At 40.6% G+C, this 21,099-nt stretch overlaps 1 protein-coding gene across 3 annotated transcripts in view; it reads left to right on the top strand.

Annotated features, from left to right (window-relative positions):
* sema4ba (sema domain, immunoglobulin domain (Ig), transmembrane domain (TM) and short cytoplasmic domain, (semaphorin) 4Ba) overlaps window positions 1-21,099 on the top strand; it is a 53,775-nt gene that overhangs the window by 16,612 nt on the left and 16,064 nt on the right. For all 3 annotated transcript variants that reach the window (XM_034085178.1, XM_034085177.1, XM_034085179.1), the window contains exon 2: window positions 11,898-12,302. In XM_034085178.1, the coding sequence (XP_033941069.1) occupies window positions 12,185-12,302 (118 nt within the window). In that variant the 5' untranslated portion in view covers window positions 11,898-12,184. The remainder of the gene's footprint in view (window positions 1-11,897; window positions 12,303-21,099) is intronic.

Genomic DNA, 21,099 nt, shown 5'->3' with positions numbered 1-21,099 from the left:
TGTAAGGCAGCCAGAACAGGAGTAATGTGGTCCCTTTTCCTAACTCTGGTTAGTACACGAGCTGCAGCATTTTGAATCAGCTGAAGCGACTTGACTGACTTCTTGGTACTCCCTGATAATAAAGAGTTACAATAATCCAGCCTAAAAGTAACAAATGCATGGACTAGTTTCTCTGCATCGTTTTGAGGCAAGATATGCCTGATTTTTGCAATGTTACGTAGATGGAAGTAGGCGGTCCTTGAAATTGATTTTATGTGGGCATTAAAGGATAAATCCTGATCAAATATAACACCAAGATTCCTTACAGTCTCACTGGAGGCCAAATTAATGCCATCCATAGTTAGTATATCTTTAGATAATTTGTTTCGTAGATTCTTAGGGCCAAGTACAATAACTTCAGTTTTGGTCGTGTTTAACATCAAAAAGTTTGAGGTCATCCACGTTTTTAAGTCCTTGAATTTTATTTAGATGATTAATTTCATCATCATACCCAGATTCCTTGCAGTCTGAGTCAGGGAAACAACAGAGGTGCCGATGTTGATTGTCAGGTCAAGAGTGGGACAATCTTTTCCCGGAAGGAAAAGTAGTTCAGTCTTGTCAAGGTTGAGCTTGAGGTGATGAGCAGACATCCACTGAGAGATGTCAGCTAGACAAGCAGAGATGCGTGAGACGACCTGGGTCTCTGAGCGGGGAAAGGACAGAATTAATTGGGTGTCGTCAGCGTAGCAGTGGTATGAAAAACCATGCGGGCTAATGACAGATCCGAGCGAGTTTGTGTACAGGGAGAAGAGGAGGGGACCAAGAACAGAGCCCTGAGGGACCCCTGTAGTTAATTGACAAGGGTCGGACTCGGACCCTCTCCAAGTTACCCTGTAGGTACGGTCTTTGAGGTATGAGGTGAGGAGGGAAAGTGCAGAGCCTGAAACTCCAAGTTCTTGGAGAGTGTGAAGGAGGATCTGATGGTTCACCGTGTCGAATACAGCAGACAGGTCCAAAAGGATGATGACATAGGAAAGGGATGCTGCTTTGGCAGTGTGCAGTTCTCAGTGACAGCAGTTTCTGTGGAGTGACCTGCCTTGAAACCAAACTGGTGCGGATCCAGAAGGTTGTTCTGATGGAGATAACAGGAGAACTGTTTAAAGACAGCGCGTTCAAGTGTTTTAGACAGGAACGGGAGGAGAGAGACAGGCCTGTAGTTTATAACATCAGACGGGTCGAGAGTGGGTTTCTTTAGGAGAGGGTTTACTCTTGCCTCCTTAAGACTATTTGGAAAGTGACCAGAAGTTAGAGAAGTGTTGATGAAATGGGTGAGAAACGGTAGAATATCAGGAGCGATAGTCTGAAGGAGCTTTGAAGGGATAGGGTCCAGAGGACAGGTGATAGGGCGGGCAGAGGTAATGAGGGTAAGAACCTCACTTGGAGAGAGAGGGGAAAAGGAGGTTAGTGTGTGGGTGAAAGGAGGGTCTGGTGACCCAGCGGTGAGTAAAGGTGAGTCAGAAAAAGAAGAGCGAATATCATCAACCTTTTTTTCAAAGTGGTTAACAAAGTCGCTTGACAGAAGTGAGGAGGGGTGGAGAAGATGGAAAATAGTTTTTTGGGAAAGAAAGAAGGTGCTTTTTGCCTGAGAGATCGAAGCAGAGAAAGAGGAGAGGAGAGCCTGATAGGTTAGGAGGTGGTCATGTTGTTTGGATTTCCACCGTTTCCGCTCTGCTGCCCGAAGGATGGTTCTATTAGCATGCAGTGCGTCATTTAGCCAAGGAGCAGGAGGGGACTGACGAGCCTGCCGAGATGTGAGAGGACAGCGAGAGTCCAGAGAGGATGAGAGAGTAGAGAGGAGAGTTTCTGCAGCAGAGTTTGGAGGCAGGAGTTGGAATGAGTCAGAGGAAGGGAGGGCTGAGAGCACCGATGAGGCAAAGGTAGAGGGGGAGAGGGAACGGAGGTTACGGCGGACAGGTGCAGGATGAGAAGAGATTAGTTTGTTATGTTTGGAAAGGGGTAGAGAGAATGAAATGAAGAAGTGATCAGATGTGTGGAGTGGGTTTACAGAGAGGTTAGAAGTAGTGCAGTTCCTTGAGAATATGAGATCAAGGACATTGCCAGCTTTATGAGTTGGTGGGGATGGAGACAGTGAGAAAGCAAAGGCGGTTAACAGAGATGTTAGTTCGTCTATCTTCCCTGTCTGGAGGTTGAAGTCTCTGAGAAGTACAGCGGGAGGGCCAGTTTCAGGGATGTGTGAGAGGAGATTATCTAATTCCTCCAAGAAGTCTCCCAAGGCGCCTGGTGGACGGTAGAGAGCAACAATGGTTAATTGTATAGGATGGGTTACTGTGACGGCATGGAATTCAAAGGTGGAAGGAGTGAAGTTAGGTAGCTTGAAGAGGGAAAAGCTCCATTTGGGAGAGAGCAGGAGACCAGTGCCACCTCCTCTGCCAGTGGGTCTGGGTGTATGGGAGAAGGAATATGCTGTGGAGAGAGCTGCTGGGGTGGATGTGTTGGATGGAGTAATCCACGTCTCAGTGAGAGCAAGGAAATCCAGGGACTGCAGGGAGGCGTAGCCAGAGATGAAGTCAGCCTTAGGAACAGCTGACTGGCAGTTCCACAGGCCGCCTGAAACTAGATGTTGGATCTCAGTGGAGCATGTGGGATAGACGAGAGCAGGCCGGTTATAGCGATTAGGAGATACACGGGGCCAGTGATAATTGCGAGAAGACACATGAACAGGAATAGAGAAAATACACATGATTATAGCATGAGGGGCTAGAAAACTAAAGAAAATAAAATAAAACACCAGTGGTAATTAGCTTAATCAGAGGAGGATTTGCCTCCTCTTTGCCACCCTCATGACTCCCGCAGGACTCCAATGTCTTTGTCAGTCTTTGACTCCTGCAGGACTCCAATGTCTTCGGCTGTCTGATGCTCCAGGAAAGAGCTACCTAAAATGGACGCCTGATTGCTGAGTTCTCACAGCTGTGGGGCCACGCCTCTCTAATTAGTTAACTCTCTACAGCTGATGGGCGACAGCAGAGTGTCCCTGCCTATATTGTCATGCAGGCTTGAGTGCGCCACTGAGACCTGTGTAACAGGTTCACTTGAGCAGATCTGAGATTTAAAATCTCTCAAAAGCGCCGTTTTAGCTACAATAACTACAGAACAATTATACAGAGTAGAATAAAGGAAACAGAGAAGTCTAATTAAACAAGAATATAACTTACAGTGGTTGCTGCGTCAATAGGTAGTGTCGTCACCCGGTCTAGATGCACACTGAGTTCTTCAGTATGTGATTGAAGATTGACCATGAACCTGATTACACCTGCTTAGATGAACACACCACTCTGGGGATCATTGATCCTTGTTTGTGATTTTCAAAGAGTAAAATGCGTGAGTGGGCGGTGGTTTTGTTTGTGGCACACATGCACACCTGCATTTGGGTAACACAATGAATATTGTTGTTTTACTATTCCATAAAGTTACACCTCTGTAATGTCTAACATTGGCAAGTGTTGTATATAATAAGGAAGGAAGGAAATACATTCATCACATTTGTTTTGGTGAGTAACACTGAATGTAAACTACATGTTTTGCGTACTAACTCCAGAGTACACCTCCACAGTGAGACTTGTGAAACTTTGAGCAGTGATTCGCCTGCTGGTTACATCTTAAGGGCTAAAATGTGCTTTTACACTCGAAAACCTCGAGTTGTGATTAAGGCGTGTCTGGGTTTGCGTCGTTGATGGGCATGTGCAGAAGTGGACGTTCTGAGCCTTTTATCGGTCTCACACAGTGATGGATGTGTGTGGCTCTTTGCCCAATGGCCTATAGCCGGAGCTGCTGTCTAAGCCTCTAAGCTACTGGAATGCGTGCAGCTTCTTGCTGTGGACATCAAGGGAGAACAGCCACGCCGCTTTGTTTACGGCCTTTCATGGATGCCACACCAGCCTAATCAATTTCAAAGAGGATAAATATTCCAATGCATTTTAGTGATTGAATGGTCCATGCATTTAAGTGGGCAGCACATTTTGATGCACACCATTATTTATTTCTGTGTTAATTGATAATGCTCTCTTGACTTATCTTTTCTTTTCATTTATATCCCATATCATTTTTTAGCAAAACGTAGAATGACAGTTTTTTCTTGATTTAACGGTTTATTTTCAAATTCAGAGTTTGACATTAAAGGTGGGGTAGGAAAGTTTGAGAAACCGGCTCGAGATACACTTTTTGTTATATTCCATGGAATGTTCTTAACATCCCGATAGCAATGAATATCTTAAGTGCTTTGACAAAAAATCCATACAAAAATGTCATCTGTGGAAGCCGTAGTACTGTACCAATCATTTTAGCCGGCCCGGCTAAAAGAACTGGATGGCCTACCTGCCTGTCAGACTTCCATCTGTGCACAAATGTATCTCGTGCCCTCATTGGTCATGTGCGCGTTTATGTGTGTTGGAGGAGGGGCTCTGTAAGGAAGGGGCAGATTTTTTCCGGCTGTGTATTTTCAAATTCTAGCGCACTCGAGCGGGTTTCTACAAAATTACCTACCCCACCTTTAAGATAACACAATAACATATTATTTGGAATTAAAAAACAATCATGGTAGGTGTATATTGTAGACGTATCTATTATATCAAATAAAAAACAAGAACAAGAGAGATAAAGCGCCTTTTGTCCATGTTGTGTTATCAGAGCTCGCTTTATCAGGGTCAATATTTCACTCACTATGGCAAACAAGTGGATACATTTATAATGGGAGTGAGTGTTTCAACAGGCATGACCTACTTACAGCAGCCAGGCCTCCAACTGCTCTTTACCTGTCTGGCAAACGCCGGGACTCCTCGTAAAACACAGACCCACGATATTTTAAACAGTGATCTGAACAATATTGTACTGTATTTTATTGCTTTATATTATATGATTTTTATTTCTCGTAAAATAGTTGCTTTTTACTGCAATGGACTCCAATGATCACACTGTCTTTTCTGGTCCAAGCTGCTGCACTACTTACTACCAAGTGACTATATACTGTAAATGTGACACTAATCCCTCTGTTCAGATGTAGGTTATACTCGCAGTAGCAAGACACCATGCCCATTTACACTATCAGTATAATATGCTATAGTTATAGATGCGTTAGAGGATCAGCTCATTGTTGAAAGAGTTTTTAAAATGATCTTTGTTAAAAATCTAGCTTTTTACATAATCGAGTAACAACTTTACATGAATTAAACAAATTGTCACTGATATATATTTTAAATGTTATTTCTCCCTAAAAGACAGCGTTGGCAACCTCTTCTAACCTCTGAAAGCATTTGCTCCATGTGGGTAATGGAAAAGAGAAAATGTAAAATTGGTCACATACTGTTATTTCATTGCAAGAGAATCATATGTTAATCTCATTATCACCCATTGTGAAACTAGTATTAGTTTTCAACAGAAGACTTTGATTTAAGAAAGCCTACGAAAAGGCCCCCTGATCCTAATCGACAGCTTAAACACATGTGAGATGGTCACTTTTTGTTCAGAGTTTATAATACATTTACATGGCAGGGGATTAGCAAAAAAGTAAACAAGTTGTTGGGTAAAACCTATAAATGGACTATGGAGACACAACCTTAAAAGTTGGACTTATTTATCTTTGAAACATTGTTTTACTCCTTTAAAAACATTCAACAGTATTAAAAGATGAATCTCTGCCATTGCTTACAGAGCACTTTTGTTCACCATTGTATATGTTATATATTTTACAGTACAAATTGTTATTAAAAAAATAAATACTGAAAACTATCATGGAGCAGCAGAGACCAGTACGCCTCTTGCTCTGCTGCTATAGCAAATGTCAGGATCTATTATGTAGTCCAGTAAAGAAGAAATTCTTTCTTTCAGAGATAAAGATCAGTAGCAGATGCAGTTGTTAATGTCAACATCAAATTCCTTTCAACTTTAGACCACTAAAACAGTAGAATATCTGGACAGTTTGTCAAAATACTACAGCTTTACCGTAGATTAAAAAGATAATTTCAGTCATTTATTTAAAGCTTTTAAAATGCCTTTCACATTAGTGTCGGAAGGTGTATCAAATGATAATACTCTCAAAGGTGTAGGTGTTCTGTTTCCTCAGCAAAGGGTGTGACAACAGTACAACAGACTGTAGAAAAGAAATAGGCCATTTCAGCAAGACCAACAGGGCAGGCTGCTTCCTAGACGTGGATCAGCTTACACTGGATTGTTGAAACTGAAAGAGTGCAGAGAGTGAGAAAAGTACAATTAGCTGCCAGTTTCTCCTCAATCTCTCGGTGTCTACCCTGTTTGAGGGTTTATTAACGACAACACATGAACAGTTTTAATCCGGGTTTATGCTCTGTGTAATGTGTTTTGACAGGGAGCTTTGGCTGGAGTGCCAGGGATAAAAGGGCCCAAAGCCAAATGACTCTCACACAGGAGGAAAGATCTCATTGAATCTATCATGTGTTAGTCGAGATTAGTGATTCTCAGGTGATTTCCATCTTCATATAAATTCTAATTTTACATTACATTTTGAGTTTTGATGAGGAGAGGAAAAATGTCCCCTTGCCCTTCAATTTGCTTCTCTGTCATCCTTTCCCCCTCTGGGTATTAAAGCACCTTTCTGTCTGTCGCAGAGCCCTTGCTGCTCTTCTTTCACACACTTCGGCCTTGATAGTGATAGCAGGCCCGACGACAGACCCTGCTCTGCTACTTTACATTTCAGCAGCAAGCTGCTTCTGCTGGCTCCACATCTGTTATGGAAATTTGCACTGAAGGGAAATGGAATGAAATGGAATATCATTTCAGATATTTTCACTTTTGAAACGGGTTGGATTTAGGCATTTGTAAAGGTTTCAAAGACAGAGGTGATGAAATATTCTCATCTACTTTCACAGCCATATATTACCCTATCTATCAATACATTCTTAGCGCCTGATCGCTCCAAAATGTAAGAAGTCAGCATTTGTGATCAAATTCACAACCTCTGACCGTGTGTCACAAGTCCTAGAGGAAAAGCAAGCTTGATGAATTGAACTCCCCTGAGCCTTGAGTTCAAAATGTCCCCTATCTCTGTTCAATAGTTTAATAAGATTTTAATTAGGCAATTAAAAGTCTTTGGAATAGCATATGGTCATAATTATTGCTGTATGGTTCACTCAGGGATGAATGAGCCATTAATTACTCTTTGCTGGGTTTGGGGATTGGGCTTAAAATGGGTCGAGTTGGAAAGAGAGGGTATTTCAATTTTCTTCACACTTCACAGTCACTTCATCAGAAATACAGACCTCTGAATTAGCTGGGGAACCGGGCCGGGTTACACCAGCTAGTCTTAAATCCATTACTGAGTTTGTGCGTAAAGTCCTTCCTAAGTTTTTTATATGCTACTAGCGAGTATTACATTGGCAACATTAAATGTGTTATAATAGAGACTTTAGTATTAAGAACATTTCTTGCTAGAAAACAATTTAAACAATTTAAAAAGAAATCAAGTCACCTATTAACGAGCGCAAATCATAAAGTCATCATCATTAAACTTAACTTACAATCCTTGGTCAGTTTAGGTATCACTTTATTTTGATTCTATCTGAATCTACTGTATAGATTAATATATTTTTCTGACTTATTAATATTCATAACATTTTAGGGTGAGTAGGAAATATCAGATTTTGTTTAACTAGTGGGTTTGGTCAATGTCTGTTTTTTGCATGATGTAATCCAGTTTACAACAAGAAATCGTGTGAAGTTTTATGTGCAGACATTATTTTAGATGATACTAAAGTCTACAGTAATCATACGTTTATTCGCAAGCCAATGCTAGTTTTTCAGTAAGTCAAATAAGCTATGTAGCAGTTACACCTGAAAGTTACTGATAAATAATTAGCAACATTTCCTTAGAATGAATCTCTAGGAAATAATTAGTGGTTGTTTTTTAATGTGGGGATGAGTATATACTGAGTTATTCTAACGTACCTTTAGTGGCTGTGATTTGTCAGAGTCACTTGGACCCGATACTGTGATGGAAGTGCTGTAATGTCTTACTCATAGATGGGTATATTTAGATCTGGACGAGTTGTTGAGATAAAACCTGAGAGGCTGTAAAAACAGTGTCCACACTGTACTCCCACACCACTCACCTGGTGAATCAGTCTCTCTTTCCATATGTGCCGGCGTGCTCCTCCATGTGAAGCCTCTCATAACAGATGACGTCCTCCACATTGCACATCTGCTCCTTCACCTGCGAGAGCCCTTAAGCAGCGTGGAGGTGTTGAGTCAGGTTGAAGGCCACATCTGGGAGCATGTGACCTGAGTTGTCAGAGGTTGTGTTTGTGTGTGTGTGTACAGGTGGCTTGCTGAGATGACAGGCATGCCAAGAAGTCGTATTTTTCAGTCAACACTTTTCCAGTCAACAGGCTGTGTGGGGCATCCAGGGAGCCTTGACCCCTCCTCCTCTAGTCGGATGGCAAATGCTAATGTTGCTGCCACCTGTTACAGCAGCATACGCAGCTGATGCTATTTATAATGCCCACACAGTCTTATGAGTAGTACTGTCAATGGTCAGTCTTTGCCATTCAGTGATATAAATGGAAAGCTGACTGTATACCAGGAGCTGGATTACAGGAAATGACTGATAAAGACTGCTGGGAATTCCCGTTTTGGTTAAATATAAAACGCATTTCCTCTTTGTTGACATGTTGTACTCTACTGTGAAGAACTGTTACAGTGTTGAAAGATTAATGTTTTTGTACAGGAAATGCTCATTACTTTTAAAGTGAATTTGACTCTGCACTATGTTGAACTAAGTTTCGTTTTGACAGAGTTGCCTCTTCATGGGACTTTTATTCTTATAAGTTATAACAACCACATGTGTGATTCAGGTCTTTTGCTGTGTTGAAGTCACTTCTTATTTCCCAAGCAGAGTCTCTTACTTCTCTTTTACATTTCTGTTCCCTTCCTTAATTCATGAGCTGTCAAAACTATTGCTGATACTTATATGGATGATGGGCTTGTGAGCAAATCCCGTATGTCAAAAAGTGACAACTTTTGTGCCACTTATTTCCTACCCAAAAGCTCAAGACTCAGTTTCAAACTTCAGTTTCGACTAGGGAAGTCCTAATTTATCAGCTACACACACATTTCCTTTCCAGGCTTGATAATCTGGTTAAGGGAAGTCCTGATTTGGTACGATTAGTAATACAATCTTCAGTTATAACCCATCACTTACAGCAACATGAAGCTTTGTCAGCAATGGTTAGTGCCTGGTAAACTTCTTTGCAGTCAATGAATGCTTTCATTATGTGTCAATTGCCTTCAATGATGAATTAGGAGTTTATGCATGGAGTAAAATAGCATTCACTCAGTCTGATCAAAGTACCTGAGCCTTTATTATGTCCTCCCACCGATAAAACCAAACCTTTGCCTTATATTAGACCCTCAATTTGTAATGATCTGTTTTAAAAGTTTGATGTGCGCAATGATTATGTCAAACCCATCTGATAAGGCAGATATGTTGCTAGAGGGGATATAGAAAAGAGACGAAGGCTAGATTTAAGAGGAGATCATAGACAGAAGGATGGGAGAGTATCATCCAGAACCAGAGCACACTATCAGGTCTGTGTAGGAAGTGAAAGGGAGGATTCATTTTATGCATCATGCAGGAGAGAGCAGTGAAGTGCAGAGTTGCATATAGATTTCGAAGCTGTCAGAGGGGCCCTTGTTCTCTCACTCATGCTGAGTCGAGCTCTCTCTACGTTCCTAAGATGGATTCGGATTCATGCATGCAGGGCTCTTCTTCAGACTGTCACATAAACGCAGAATTAATGTTACCTTCACGAGTGGTGTATCTCTTTCAATTGTTCCACACAATGGAGGCTAATGATGCTTAAGGCCGCCCCGCTTTTCGATAACATGTTACAGTCCACTGACATATGACTTGTCAGCTGCTGGCAGGGTGCATTGACCCAAAAACTTCAGACGGTGACACATCCCAGAGTAAATAAGCAGAAGCTCATAACCTCGTCTGCTTTTGTCATCGTGGTAATTAAGAGTCACCGTCCAGCTGCTGTAGGTGGAACATCTTCAACCCAGACATCCTTGATTATATTTCCTTTTACAGCTTTTACTCTAACTTTGCACCCGTGGTACGAGAAGTGATGGATTACGATGTATTAGCTCTATTTTAATTTGTTCAGACTTTAAATCAAACCGTTCGATGAGCCTATTTCAGACAACTTTACTTAGTTCGGGGAAAAATACTCAGTTTTGTGCTTTGTTTTACTCATTTTAAACCACCTTTTTGGAACTAAATCCACAGAATAAAGCATGCGTGAATATGTCATATTCATGTATTGTGTGTGTCTATGCTTCCGTAGAAATATCCCATGTTGTGTCTTGTTCTCTTCCTGCTCTTTCAAATGTCATCTTCCCAGCTCAGATTTGAAAAGGTCTGTGTTTGCAACAAGCGTCAGACTGCTTATTGACTAAGAGTCAGGAGCCCCTTGATAGAAACCAGAAATAGATTCCCTTGCTATCTGTTGCTATTGATTGCAATAGCTCACATGAAAATGAATCTCTTGCTGGTTGCATTTAATGAGGAACTCCCTGTGGCAGCTGTAATAGAGCGTTTGCAGTTGTAAGTGGCATGTCCGTATTGAATTCCCTTTCATGCCTCACTACGTCCAGTTAATCAGCGTTATTGGTATGATGGTTGTCTTGTGGCTTTGTTCTCAGGTTTTCTTAAGGATTGTTTTAGACATTGTGGATAAGGGTTTTCTAGTGAAACCTTAAATGGCAAAGACAGTAAAACATATTTAATTGTGGTGATCTGTATTGATTTATAGAGTGTACAGTAAAACTATATAAATATTTAACCAATATCCTTTGGCTTTCGAAACTTATCTCCATAAATTCCTCTCTGAACTACGAGCAGGCAGAACTAAAACCCTCTGACCTGTAGGAATCAAAACACAAGTATCTGTGAGTATAATGAACAAACACAATCTCACCATTAAGTAATGTAAACTAAAGTTCAACTAAGGAGAACTGTGGGCGAGAAACGCTAAACTGTAATTCCTGTAATATGAGTTTACAGGGGTGTCACCCCTTTTCATTGTTTTGCAAGCTTTAACAAAGATTTATCAATAAATCTCTCCCTTCTGTTCTCTCCTGTGCATTGCACAATAGAGCAGGTCCGAGCAGTTCAGATATAGAGATCTGGGCGTGTTAGGTTGTTTGTGAATAGCTGACACTATTAAATGAACCTGACCTGAGCATTGTGCTCAAACACGTCACCTATCAAGGCTCATTCATGTAGTATTCTGTTAATAATCACTACACTGATAACACTATAATCCTCTGAACAGAAACAAAAGCAAAACCTCAGATCAGTGAGCTCATGGGTCAGCTTTAGCCAAATACATGGAGAAAGTACATATGTTGTCCTTTAACACATTTTCAAATGAAATGTTGCATGATTGTTTTGTAGCCTTAATATTTTGTTGTCAAGATAGAGACTTTGCCCTGTCTCAATGGCATGTTCTTAAAGAAGCTCGTATCATCCAATCACAGCTGTTATTGTACAGGCTGGTGTGTAAAATACACTAATTATAGGTAACCAATGATCAACTAACAATCATTTTAATTATTGATCTGCAATCATGTTTTGTTTTATGGAATCTGAAAAAAAATTGAAAAAACCCCACAATAGTTACCTAATTTCTCAAAAGCGACATCTTAAATCGTTTTGTATGGTTGTTCAAAGTTGCTAATGCATATGACAGAGAAAATCAGCAAAATAAACAAAAGTCTTAATAACTGTTAAATCACATTATCCACCTGCCTTCCTGGCCAATACACTTATACATGACACTAAATTGAATATTGTTTCTTCTTATTCACAGATCTCAGCTGAGACCCGGCGGTGCTGCGTTTGTATGGAGGCTGATCGGTGGAGACTTTCCGTCTTGTTCTGAGGTCACAGGTTGTTTTTATAAACCAGCATCACCTTCTGCAGGCCCAAAAGAGTGCCCCGACTCTACCACAGTGCACAGGCTTTATATTGAAGGAGCCTGGAGCTACAGGAAAAGAGAGAGAGAAAATAAACACAGCTTTAAAAAGACGCTCTTCATGAATTCCCCAAAAACCTGAAAGGCAAATACTGCAAGTTGGCTTGCGGTCCTGAGGAGGCATGTGGACAATGAGCATGGCTTGGCTCTGTGTCCCAGCCTACACTGTCCTCCTTGTTGGTTGCTTTCATACAGCTGTCACGGAAAGTGATGTCACTCCACGCCTCGCCTTCTCCTACAGTAAGTTTTTTAACTTTTTTTTTTAACTTCTAAACTATACTACAGATTATATTGCAGTAATCGTGCCTGGGGGTCCAGTTTAGGCTTTTTAAGGTCATTCCTCATGAACAGTAGCACTTGGCACTTGGGGTCGTGGCTGAACCTGTCTCTGCGGTCCTGCCTTGGGTCTCGTCATGCTGCTTCCCTGATGGCTTCCACAGGATTGTAGCTGACATCCTCGTGGATTCATCTTCTTATTACAGACACATGCATTTCCTAACATGTGGACTACCTATGCTGTAAAATGTATTATCTCTTCGATTTACACACGGCATCTATTGCACGTCTGTCCGTCCTGGGAGAGGGATCCCTCCTCTGTTGCTCTCCCTGAGGTTTCTCCCATGTTCCCCTTAAACTGTGGGGTTTCTCTGGAAGTTTTTCCTTGTACGATGTGAGGGTCTAAGGACAGAGGGTGTCGTTTTTCTCATACTGATATTCTGAACAATCTGTGCTGTTGTATTTTCTGTAAAGCGTCGCTACTGTAGGCTATTTTTATTATATGTACAGCACTTTGGCACGACCAAAAATCGTTTATAAATGTGCTATATAAATAAAACTTGATTTGATTTGGCAAACTTGTTTTTTCTTGAGCTCTTTGGTTAAGCTCCAGTGAATCAAAACAGGTCAAAGGTAAAACTCGACACAACTCCATAATCTAGGAATTTGTATATCGCACGAGCAGTCAAAAGAAGTACCTACAGGTCAGACATAATTACAAAATGAACAGGCCTATTGTGCCCAGACTTACCGAAGGCAGTGTGACGAGTTGTTTTTACTTATATATCCTAATCTGTTTTTATTTTTTTCTTGCAACATTTTTTTACACCCTCCATCTTCCTCCAAAATAAACAAAAAATCTGTAAATGTTTCCCCTTCGAAATATGTTGGGGATTATGTTCAATTAGACTTTCGTGCTGGTTTTCTGTGCATCAATATTTTCTGTGCTCTCTTTGTGCCATGACCACTAGTGCCAAGACAGATTTTGTATCATTACATTACATTGCATTTAGCTGACGCTTTTATCCAAAGCGACTTACAATAAGTACATTCGACCAGGAAGACACAACCTTGAAGAAAACAGAATCATATAAGTACATCAGGTTTCATAGAGCCAAGTATTTCAAGTGCTACTCAACTGGCTATAGATAAGCCAGTCCTTTATTAGTATACAAGTGCTCTGTTAGCAGTTCTTTGTTAGTAATTCTATCGCTCGAAGTGGAGTCGAAAGAGATGAGTTTTCAGTCTGCGCCGGAAGGTGTGTAAGCTTTCTGCCGTCCTGATGTCAATGGGGAGCTCATTCCACCATTTTGGAGCCAGGATAGCAAACCCACGTGTTTTTGCTGATGGGAACTTGGGTCCCCCTCGCAGTGCGGGTGCAGCGAGTCGTTTGGCTGATGCAGAGCGAAGTGCACGTGCTGGGGTGTACGGTTTAACCATGTCCTGGATGTAGGAAGGGCCAGATCCATTCGCAGCATGGTACGCAAGTACCAGTGTCTTGAAGTGGATTCTAGCAGTTACCGGAAGCCAGTGAAGGGAGCGGAGGAGCGGAGTGGTGTGGGAGAATTTAGGAAGGTTGAAGACCAAGCGAGCAGCTGCATTCTGGATGAGCTGCAGAGGTCGGATGGCACATGCAGGTAGACCAGCCAGGAGGGAGTTGCAGTAGTCTAGGCGTGAGGTGACGAAAGCCTGTCGAAAGCCTGTCAAAAGCCTGTTTGTTCATTACTGAAATGATGTACCAATGACAAGTTTTTAAATGTGAATTGAGCTTTAGCATGTCAATAGAATAATGAAACAATATGATGGATTATGAGATCAATGCCGGCTTTCAATGATTAAACTGCGCTTAGTGACTCACGTTCAGGCATCATTAGAGTCTTAATGTCAGGGAGGTTTGCGTTGATTGATCTCACTTACTAATCTATTATAGACATGGATAACATTTTCAGTATGGTGCTAATTTTGAGCCAGGCAAGCTTTCAAGTAGGTCCTCCATCTTTCCTGTCTGAGCCTGTGCATTCCCTCATGTTGGACCTCTATACCAACAGGTAATCTCTCTCACCTGCCAGCCTCAACAAAGCCCACAGCCCGGGCCCTGGTGGAGCATTTCTCAACAACACACCATCAATCACTCACTGAAAAGAAGCTTCACGTTCACACTTCTCCCTGTTTTGATGGAAAGATTTGCTTTTAGGGTGCGTAATGTTAACACCACCATAAAACGTGCAAAACCCCTTTGTCAGAAGCCTAGTATACTAGACTAACTAGAGGGTATAGATGTGCTATTGATTTAGTATAGCTGAGGCTAAGCAAGGACGGAGTGAACCATCAGCTTGTTGTAATAGCATTTATGTCGCTGTAACATTAACCACATTGATAAGCTTTGACCTTTCCATGGCGGTGGGGTCATTGAGGAAATAACACAGCTTTAACAACTGAGGTAGTTAGGAGCCAGGGAGTGATTTTATCAGGTAATCTGACCTGGTCTTTACACGGTTAAGTGCTCATAGTAACTTTGAACGTATTAACAGTGCTGTAAGATGCAATCGGATCTTTTACTGATGTAAAAGTACGAATGGCTCACTTGAAAAAGTGAAAATACTCCACTTCAAGTAAAAAGTATTGAAGTATTATCTCCAAAATGCATTTGTATATGTATTTACAAATGTGCAAGAACCGGGACATTTCATGAGCTCACAAAACCTACTTGTGTTTTCAGTTTTGTGAGTGTGACAAAGCATTTCCCAGGTGGTCAAAGATGTTTTTTAAATAGTTTCTTGAGCTTAAGAAGTAGGAACATATTCTCAACCCAAAGCATAAGGGAACACTTCATTCTGAACAGAAACCAAAAGCTTAGCTTTAAGCAAATATTGTGGAAAGAGAAGTACAACATTTCCCTCTGAAATATAGTGGACTCAAAGTATAACGCATGTGCAAGTTAGTTCAAGTAACTGCAATGTATCCTTAAGTGCAATAAATAAGTACTTTGTACATTCCACCTCTGCACTAGCTGCCCGTATATTAAATCGGGCAATTATATCTAAAAAGACTGTACTCCTTGTCAGATTTGACGCTTTAAAGACCGTTTCTTAGGTTTCACATTGTGATTTAAGGCTGATAAAACAAGCTTCATCCTGCTGATGAAGGTAAGCTGGGCCTGGTGGTAGAAGATGTCTTTCCGTTTTAAAGGCAGTTCTGCTACACTGCATTTTCCAGCCTCCCTCAGAAGGGCTTTGTCACATTGTGTGTACTGTATCAAAGCAGAATGCAGAGCTGCTAGCCTCAGGGATCTGAACTTTTATACGGCAGAATCCGCCTGGTCTCGTCATGGTTTCTGGTCATCTGTCCTCTCTGGATGCCAGTTAGCTTGACGGTTTCCACGCCTCTGCAGTATAAGCGGGCGGGAGCTGCTTAACTGCTTCTCATCCTCTAAGACTTTTGGTGGACCGACTTCTCCTCTGCTTCTCTCTTGCTCTCTGTGTTCCCCGGTCCCCGCCTCTGCCTTAATGAAGAGCCTAATCCTCCATGAATAATGAATGGGGATTTGTATGTGTTATGGTGTGAACACTTGTCTGGTTCTCATTATGCGCCTATCAGGACGGATCATGGGTTCAGGGAGTCGAGTCTGCATCTGCTTTTCTCTCCGCTTTTGTTCCAGTCTTTAATGCAGACCATGTTGAATGGCTTTGTGTGTTGGGACACCATATAAAGGCATACCTTTAAGCCGTTTATGTGCAGCGTGCTGATCCGTGCAGCCCTCAGTAAAACATGCCTGGGGACAGTGCTGCTTTAATTTTATTTACGAGTTATATTCAAAGCCATAATAGAAGCAAAGTATTTTTATATTATTAAAAGGCCTTCATGTTCGGACCACACAAAACCACTCTCTAGTAATTCAAAATTACAAGATAACGGCTTTTCAATATTGTAGCCACATAGCTGAACAGCAGTTCTTGATGGTGTGCATGCTTCAACACACTTCACTAGATCACTTGTTAAATTCCTGTTAAAGTGGAAAGTCATTGTAGCTGTCACAGATATTATTTGATGACTTGTTTGTTTTTTATTGTTTTTCTCAATTGAACAATATATTTGAGTATGGTGGCAAAAGACAGAGACTTATCCAAATTCAACAGAGCCCAAACAATAATAATGATACAACAATAAGTGAATTATCTACTAATAGTAGAAAACACATTTTCAACAAAAAATGTAAAGAAAATCCTCTGGATACACCTTTTTACATTTTATTTCTTGCTATGTAAATTAAATATTAAAGTTAATATATCTTAGTTTTAGATCACAAATCAGTCAAAACTATTTATTAATAATTGGTTGTAAGAAAATATTGGCAGTTTGTTAGCCAAACGTGGATTGCTTACTGCCAAATGGCTAATAAAAGTATTTCAATAAAAATGTAAAACAGAAAACAAAACCAAACCTACGTTATCCTTCAATTACTCAACCGTTCATTTTGCTACAAAACTGTAATGTAGATTGCATTTTAACAACAAGACAGCTGTTCTTGTTTTAAAGATTCCACCTTTGAACAATTATATTTATATTCAAACATGCAGTAGTAAATTCAACAGGTGAATATTTACCAATGCTGCACCATGTATTTTCTAATACTCAGTAATGGGCTGTTCTGTATCTGGAACTGACTGATCCCCATCTCAGTGATTGTTGTCAATCCATCATGAAATGACAGTTCATTGATCCTGATATTGCATATGTAAGCCACCCATCCTGTCTAATCCTCCACGCTTATTTTCAAGGTGTTGCGAGGACACTCAGAGTGTAAATACACACCATGGAGTCGGTCAGTCAGGTCAGAGTGCTGCTGTACAGACAGAAACAAGTTGTGACCTCTTGTACAATCTCTTTGTTCTTGATGCTCAGCCTTGTTCAGACGAGAGGTTCATGGTGAGTTCCTGATAAACCCACAGCCGCTTTACATTATTGTGGATAATCCGAGGTCAGCTTGCATTGCTCCCTGACCAAAAGATTGCCCAGTGTCAACCTCCTTCATGGGAAAATGGTCCTTTAGAGCTGAGGTGCAGCCTCTTTTACAAACCACCAGTTTAATAGATTTGGAGGAAGGTGTTTTAACACTTAATTAGCTTCTATCCCCTCAATAAATTGCAGCTCCAAATCCTGTTATAGCTCTTCCCTGCTGTGTGGATGCGTAATGCACATACTTCATCTCCACTCTTTACAATTTCCTAGGCATTTACAGTATGTAAATGCTGTATTCAAAATTGCCACCAATCTCAGCATCAGCATGGTGCAATGGAGACAATATCCTGCTAACAAGATGCAGCCCCGCCAGTTACCAATACAAACAGCAGGCTCACAGCTTGCCTAATGAATCTCCTGTTGAATTGACCCTCATGGCTTGTTGTCTTAATGCTTTCCAGATGCTTCAGTCTCTGTCCTTCAACTTCCCAGATTTACTCTCCCACACAATTACCCATTCAGCATCAGCTCTTAACAGCTATAGTTTAAAATGACTTGGGATAATTGAGTGAGTGCTCCGGTGTAGCCTGCTTTCTGTCTTGATGTCACCAGATATCCATGGTGTGGATCTGATGCCCACCCAATGAGATTCATTCACCCTCATTGCAGAGGGTCGTAATCCCTTTTTATGAAAGCAATTGGATTATTAGGGCTCGTTTTTTCAATCTCGAAAGTCCTTGAAAAAGTACAGTAAAAAAAAGAGTGTCAGTTCACTCTGACTGTGCAGGTTCTTCCTTACAGCATTAATATATCATTTCTTTCCTAATACTTTACTGTCTCAAGTTTACTCTAATTTTGAGTCATCCCAGGTCATCTATTAATCCTCACTCTTTTTAATCAACATCACCTCTTCAGGTATTTGTTTTTTATACATAAGATGTGTAAGGATCATAGGGATATATTTCTGAATGCTGGTGCCATGGAAATACATGAGCTATTTGCTTTAATTAAGGAGGAACAGTTTTCCCTAAAGGCATACCCAAAGACTGTATGGGAATACTTTACCCTCAAAAATATAATTTGTATGTTAATAATTACTCACTCCATGTTACCATGAATTGTAGTGTTTTTCTGCATGCCTTCATGAAAGATACAAACAAATAGTCCTGAAGCGTTTATTTAAAAAATACTACTACTCCCGATGTGATATTGTGAAGTCAGATAAACATGACATATTGTCGTCTCGATTGTCATAGGTTTATTGGTTTAATGAAATAGATGAAGGTGCAGTTTATGCATCAGTTTATGTTCTTCACTGCCGGCATTCTTCCTATAATCCTATAGGGATGGAAATGTAGGTCATGTTTATGGTCAGACAACTGGAAATGGGGCATCTAATGTCTCTTAAAGATGACACATAATGAGTATAGTACTTGCTCTTGATCTCAATAAAAAGAGGCGGTCATTTATTCCAGGTCATCTACTTCTATTCAGTTATGTGGAGAGTAAACAGTACATTTGTTGTGAAAATGTTTTCTTGTAGTTTTGCAGAAAGCAAACAAAACCAGGTGCTTTAAATGAGGTATGCAGTTGTCTGAACTCCTAAACATACAGCTGTACAAGCTGATAAACCCCTCTTAAGGGGGGCACTGATTGAATCAGCCTGTTATAGCTGCCCTACAAAAGAAGGTCTTAGATCTCTGTCACCAAAGAACAAATTACTCCACAGTTCCCCTCTAGAGGGGATGTTCCACGCTTTTAATTATCCTTCTACTTTTTTTGGACTCAGACCGATCAGGAAATCAGCTGAAAAAGGATTCCTTTAAGCCAAATATAATTAATTTCCCCCTTAATAGATTAGCAAGCCAGTCCGGGCGAGTATTCCAATCCATTTAGCAGGATCATTTGCAGAAATTAGTCCAATTACATAATAATGGCAATGATCTCTTATTGCTTACAGCTGCCAGAGGTTGAACCACTTAGTATGCTGTTTGTGTTCACTTCTAAAAAGGGTCAAAGGAGTGCTCTGAACCAGACAGAGCTGCTCTCTCTGGATCAGAGGTCTCTAAAGGGTGAAACATAGAGGTGTAAAGTCCTCCAGCTCTGCTTGCTGGCCCCCTCTTTGTGAGGTGTAAACAGAGGGTCCTTTACCTGCTTAACCTTTGGCATGCGTTTCAACATCAGTCAGGCAGAGACAGCAGAGTGAACAGGAGTTTAGTTTTTCGTTGTCTAAACTAAAGTTACTTAATGCAAGTGAAAAATAAACCATTATTCACCTGCATTTGAAAGATGACCTTTCCAAAGAACAAAAAGATAGACATCAATTTTAATTATCTACATGACTATTTTGTTATTATTTATAATAGTTTATTTGTACGTTCATGTATAATAGATAGTTGTATGCACTGATTTTTTATGATATCCACCTCTGAAAGTTGTTAGAAATCCCAAATAAAATGGAGATGAATAAAATGGTATTTATGGTGTTCAGAGGAATAGAAATGACTCTTGAACAATTGGTAATAATTTTCCAGAAAATGTACAGATAAGCTAGAAACATGACAGACCACTGAGACGTTTGAAGAAGTTCCAGTGAAAAATGTAGACAGCAAGGTCTGTTGATTATCAAATTTTTTTATTTATTTATCCTTTATTTATCCAGGAATGTCCCATTGAGATACAAGATCTCTTCTTCCAGGGAGTCCTGACCAACACAAAAATGTCTTTGGTTATTTTAAAGATAGGCTCCTGTTGAGTTTTTTCAAGTGTAAGGCTAGGGTTATGGAAAGTGTAAAATGTCATTTAAAATGTCCCTCCAAAAACAGTTATGCAATAATATGTTACTTTAGCCTTGTGGTACCTATTGTCGGAAGTTCTATCCATTTCTACCTATGTTTTGTCTGTTTATGCTTTTGTAATTTGGGTAATATAACCCTTAAACAATTACTAAAAGGTCTCTTGTGACTACGCAAATAAAGTAGTCTTTTTTCCACAACTAACAAAGTTACATAAACTTATATCCTCTATGGTCATTGTGAAAAGACTCATGGCATCCTGAAACGGTATCTCCCAAACTCTCTTGAATTCTCCCTTACAAGACAAAAATCAAGATGTACAAGATGGTCTTACAAAGCGAAGATGACCCACTGTGTAGTGTTGCTGTGTGTTGCCTCTCTTCAGGAGTTGACCTGGTGGTCACTTGGCTGCCCTCCCTGACAGCCTGTCTCTGTGGCTGCAGCAGATACCAGCTGCTGCTCCTCCTCTCTTAAGTGCTTCCTCTGAACCATCCTGTCTGGTTCTGCTTGTTTCTGAAACACCACAACATTTCTAGGGCTGCATTGTCATGAATTGGCCCCTAAGGAATCAACCTCAGACAGTCAAACAACAATAGCAGGGTTTCTTCAGAGACTGTGGCATTGGTGGAGAGGAGGGTAGAAGAAGTTCACCAAGGATACACTTATTAGGTTGTGATGTTCTATCGTTTACAGTCTGCACGCTGTTCGAACTCTAGCAGTTATTCTATCTGGGGTTTGTGGTCTCGGGACTGTGTTGCTTCCATTGCTTTAAGCTTATGTTGCTGCCTCAGGTATTCAGTGTCTACAAATTCCGTTTCTGAAACATTTCCCAGTGAATCAAGTGTATGTTTGACATATTTTCTTGGTATGTTCCAAGTCACCATACAATGCTGTATTAATGCCATGAATTACCTCGTAGTTGAGTCAAAAGTTAATATTGTTAAAAGTTGAAGGAGCCAGTTAGCCTGTTCTAAACATCCCATAATGAATTATATTGGTATCTCCAA

This window comes from Pseudochaenichthys georgianus, chromosome 6 (genome assembly GCF_902827115.2).
Source record: "Pseudochaenichthys georgianus chromosome 6, fPseGeo1.2, whole genome shotgun sequence".
Classification (NCBI taxonomy): domain Eukaryota; kingdom Metazoa; phylum Chordata; class Actinopteri; order Perciformes; family Channichthyidae; genus Pseudochaenichthys; species Pseudochaenichthys georgianus.
The sequence above is the reverse complement of the archived record's forward strand: the minus strand, read 5'-3'. Positions and strand labels throughout refer to the sequence as shown.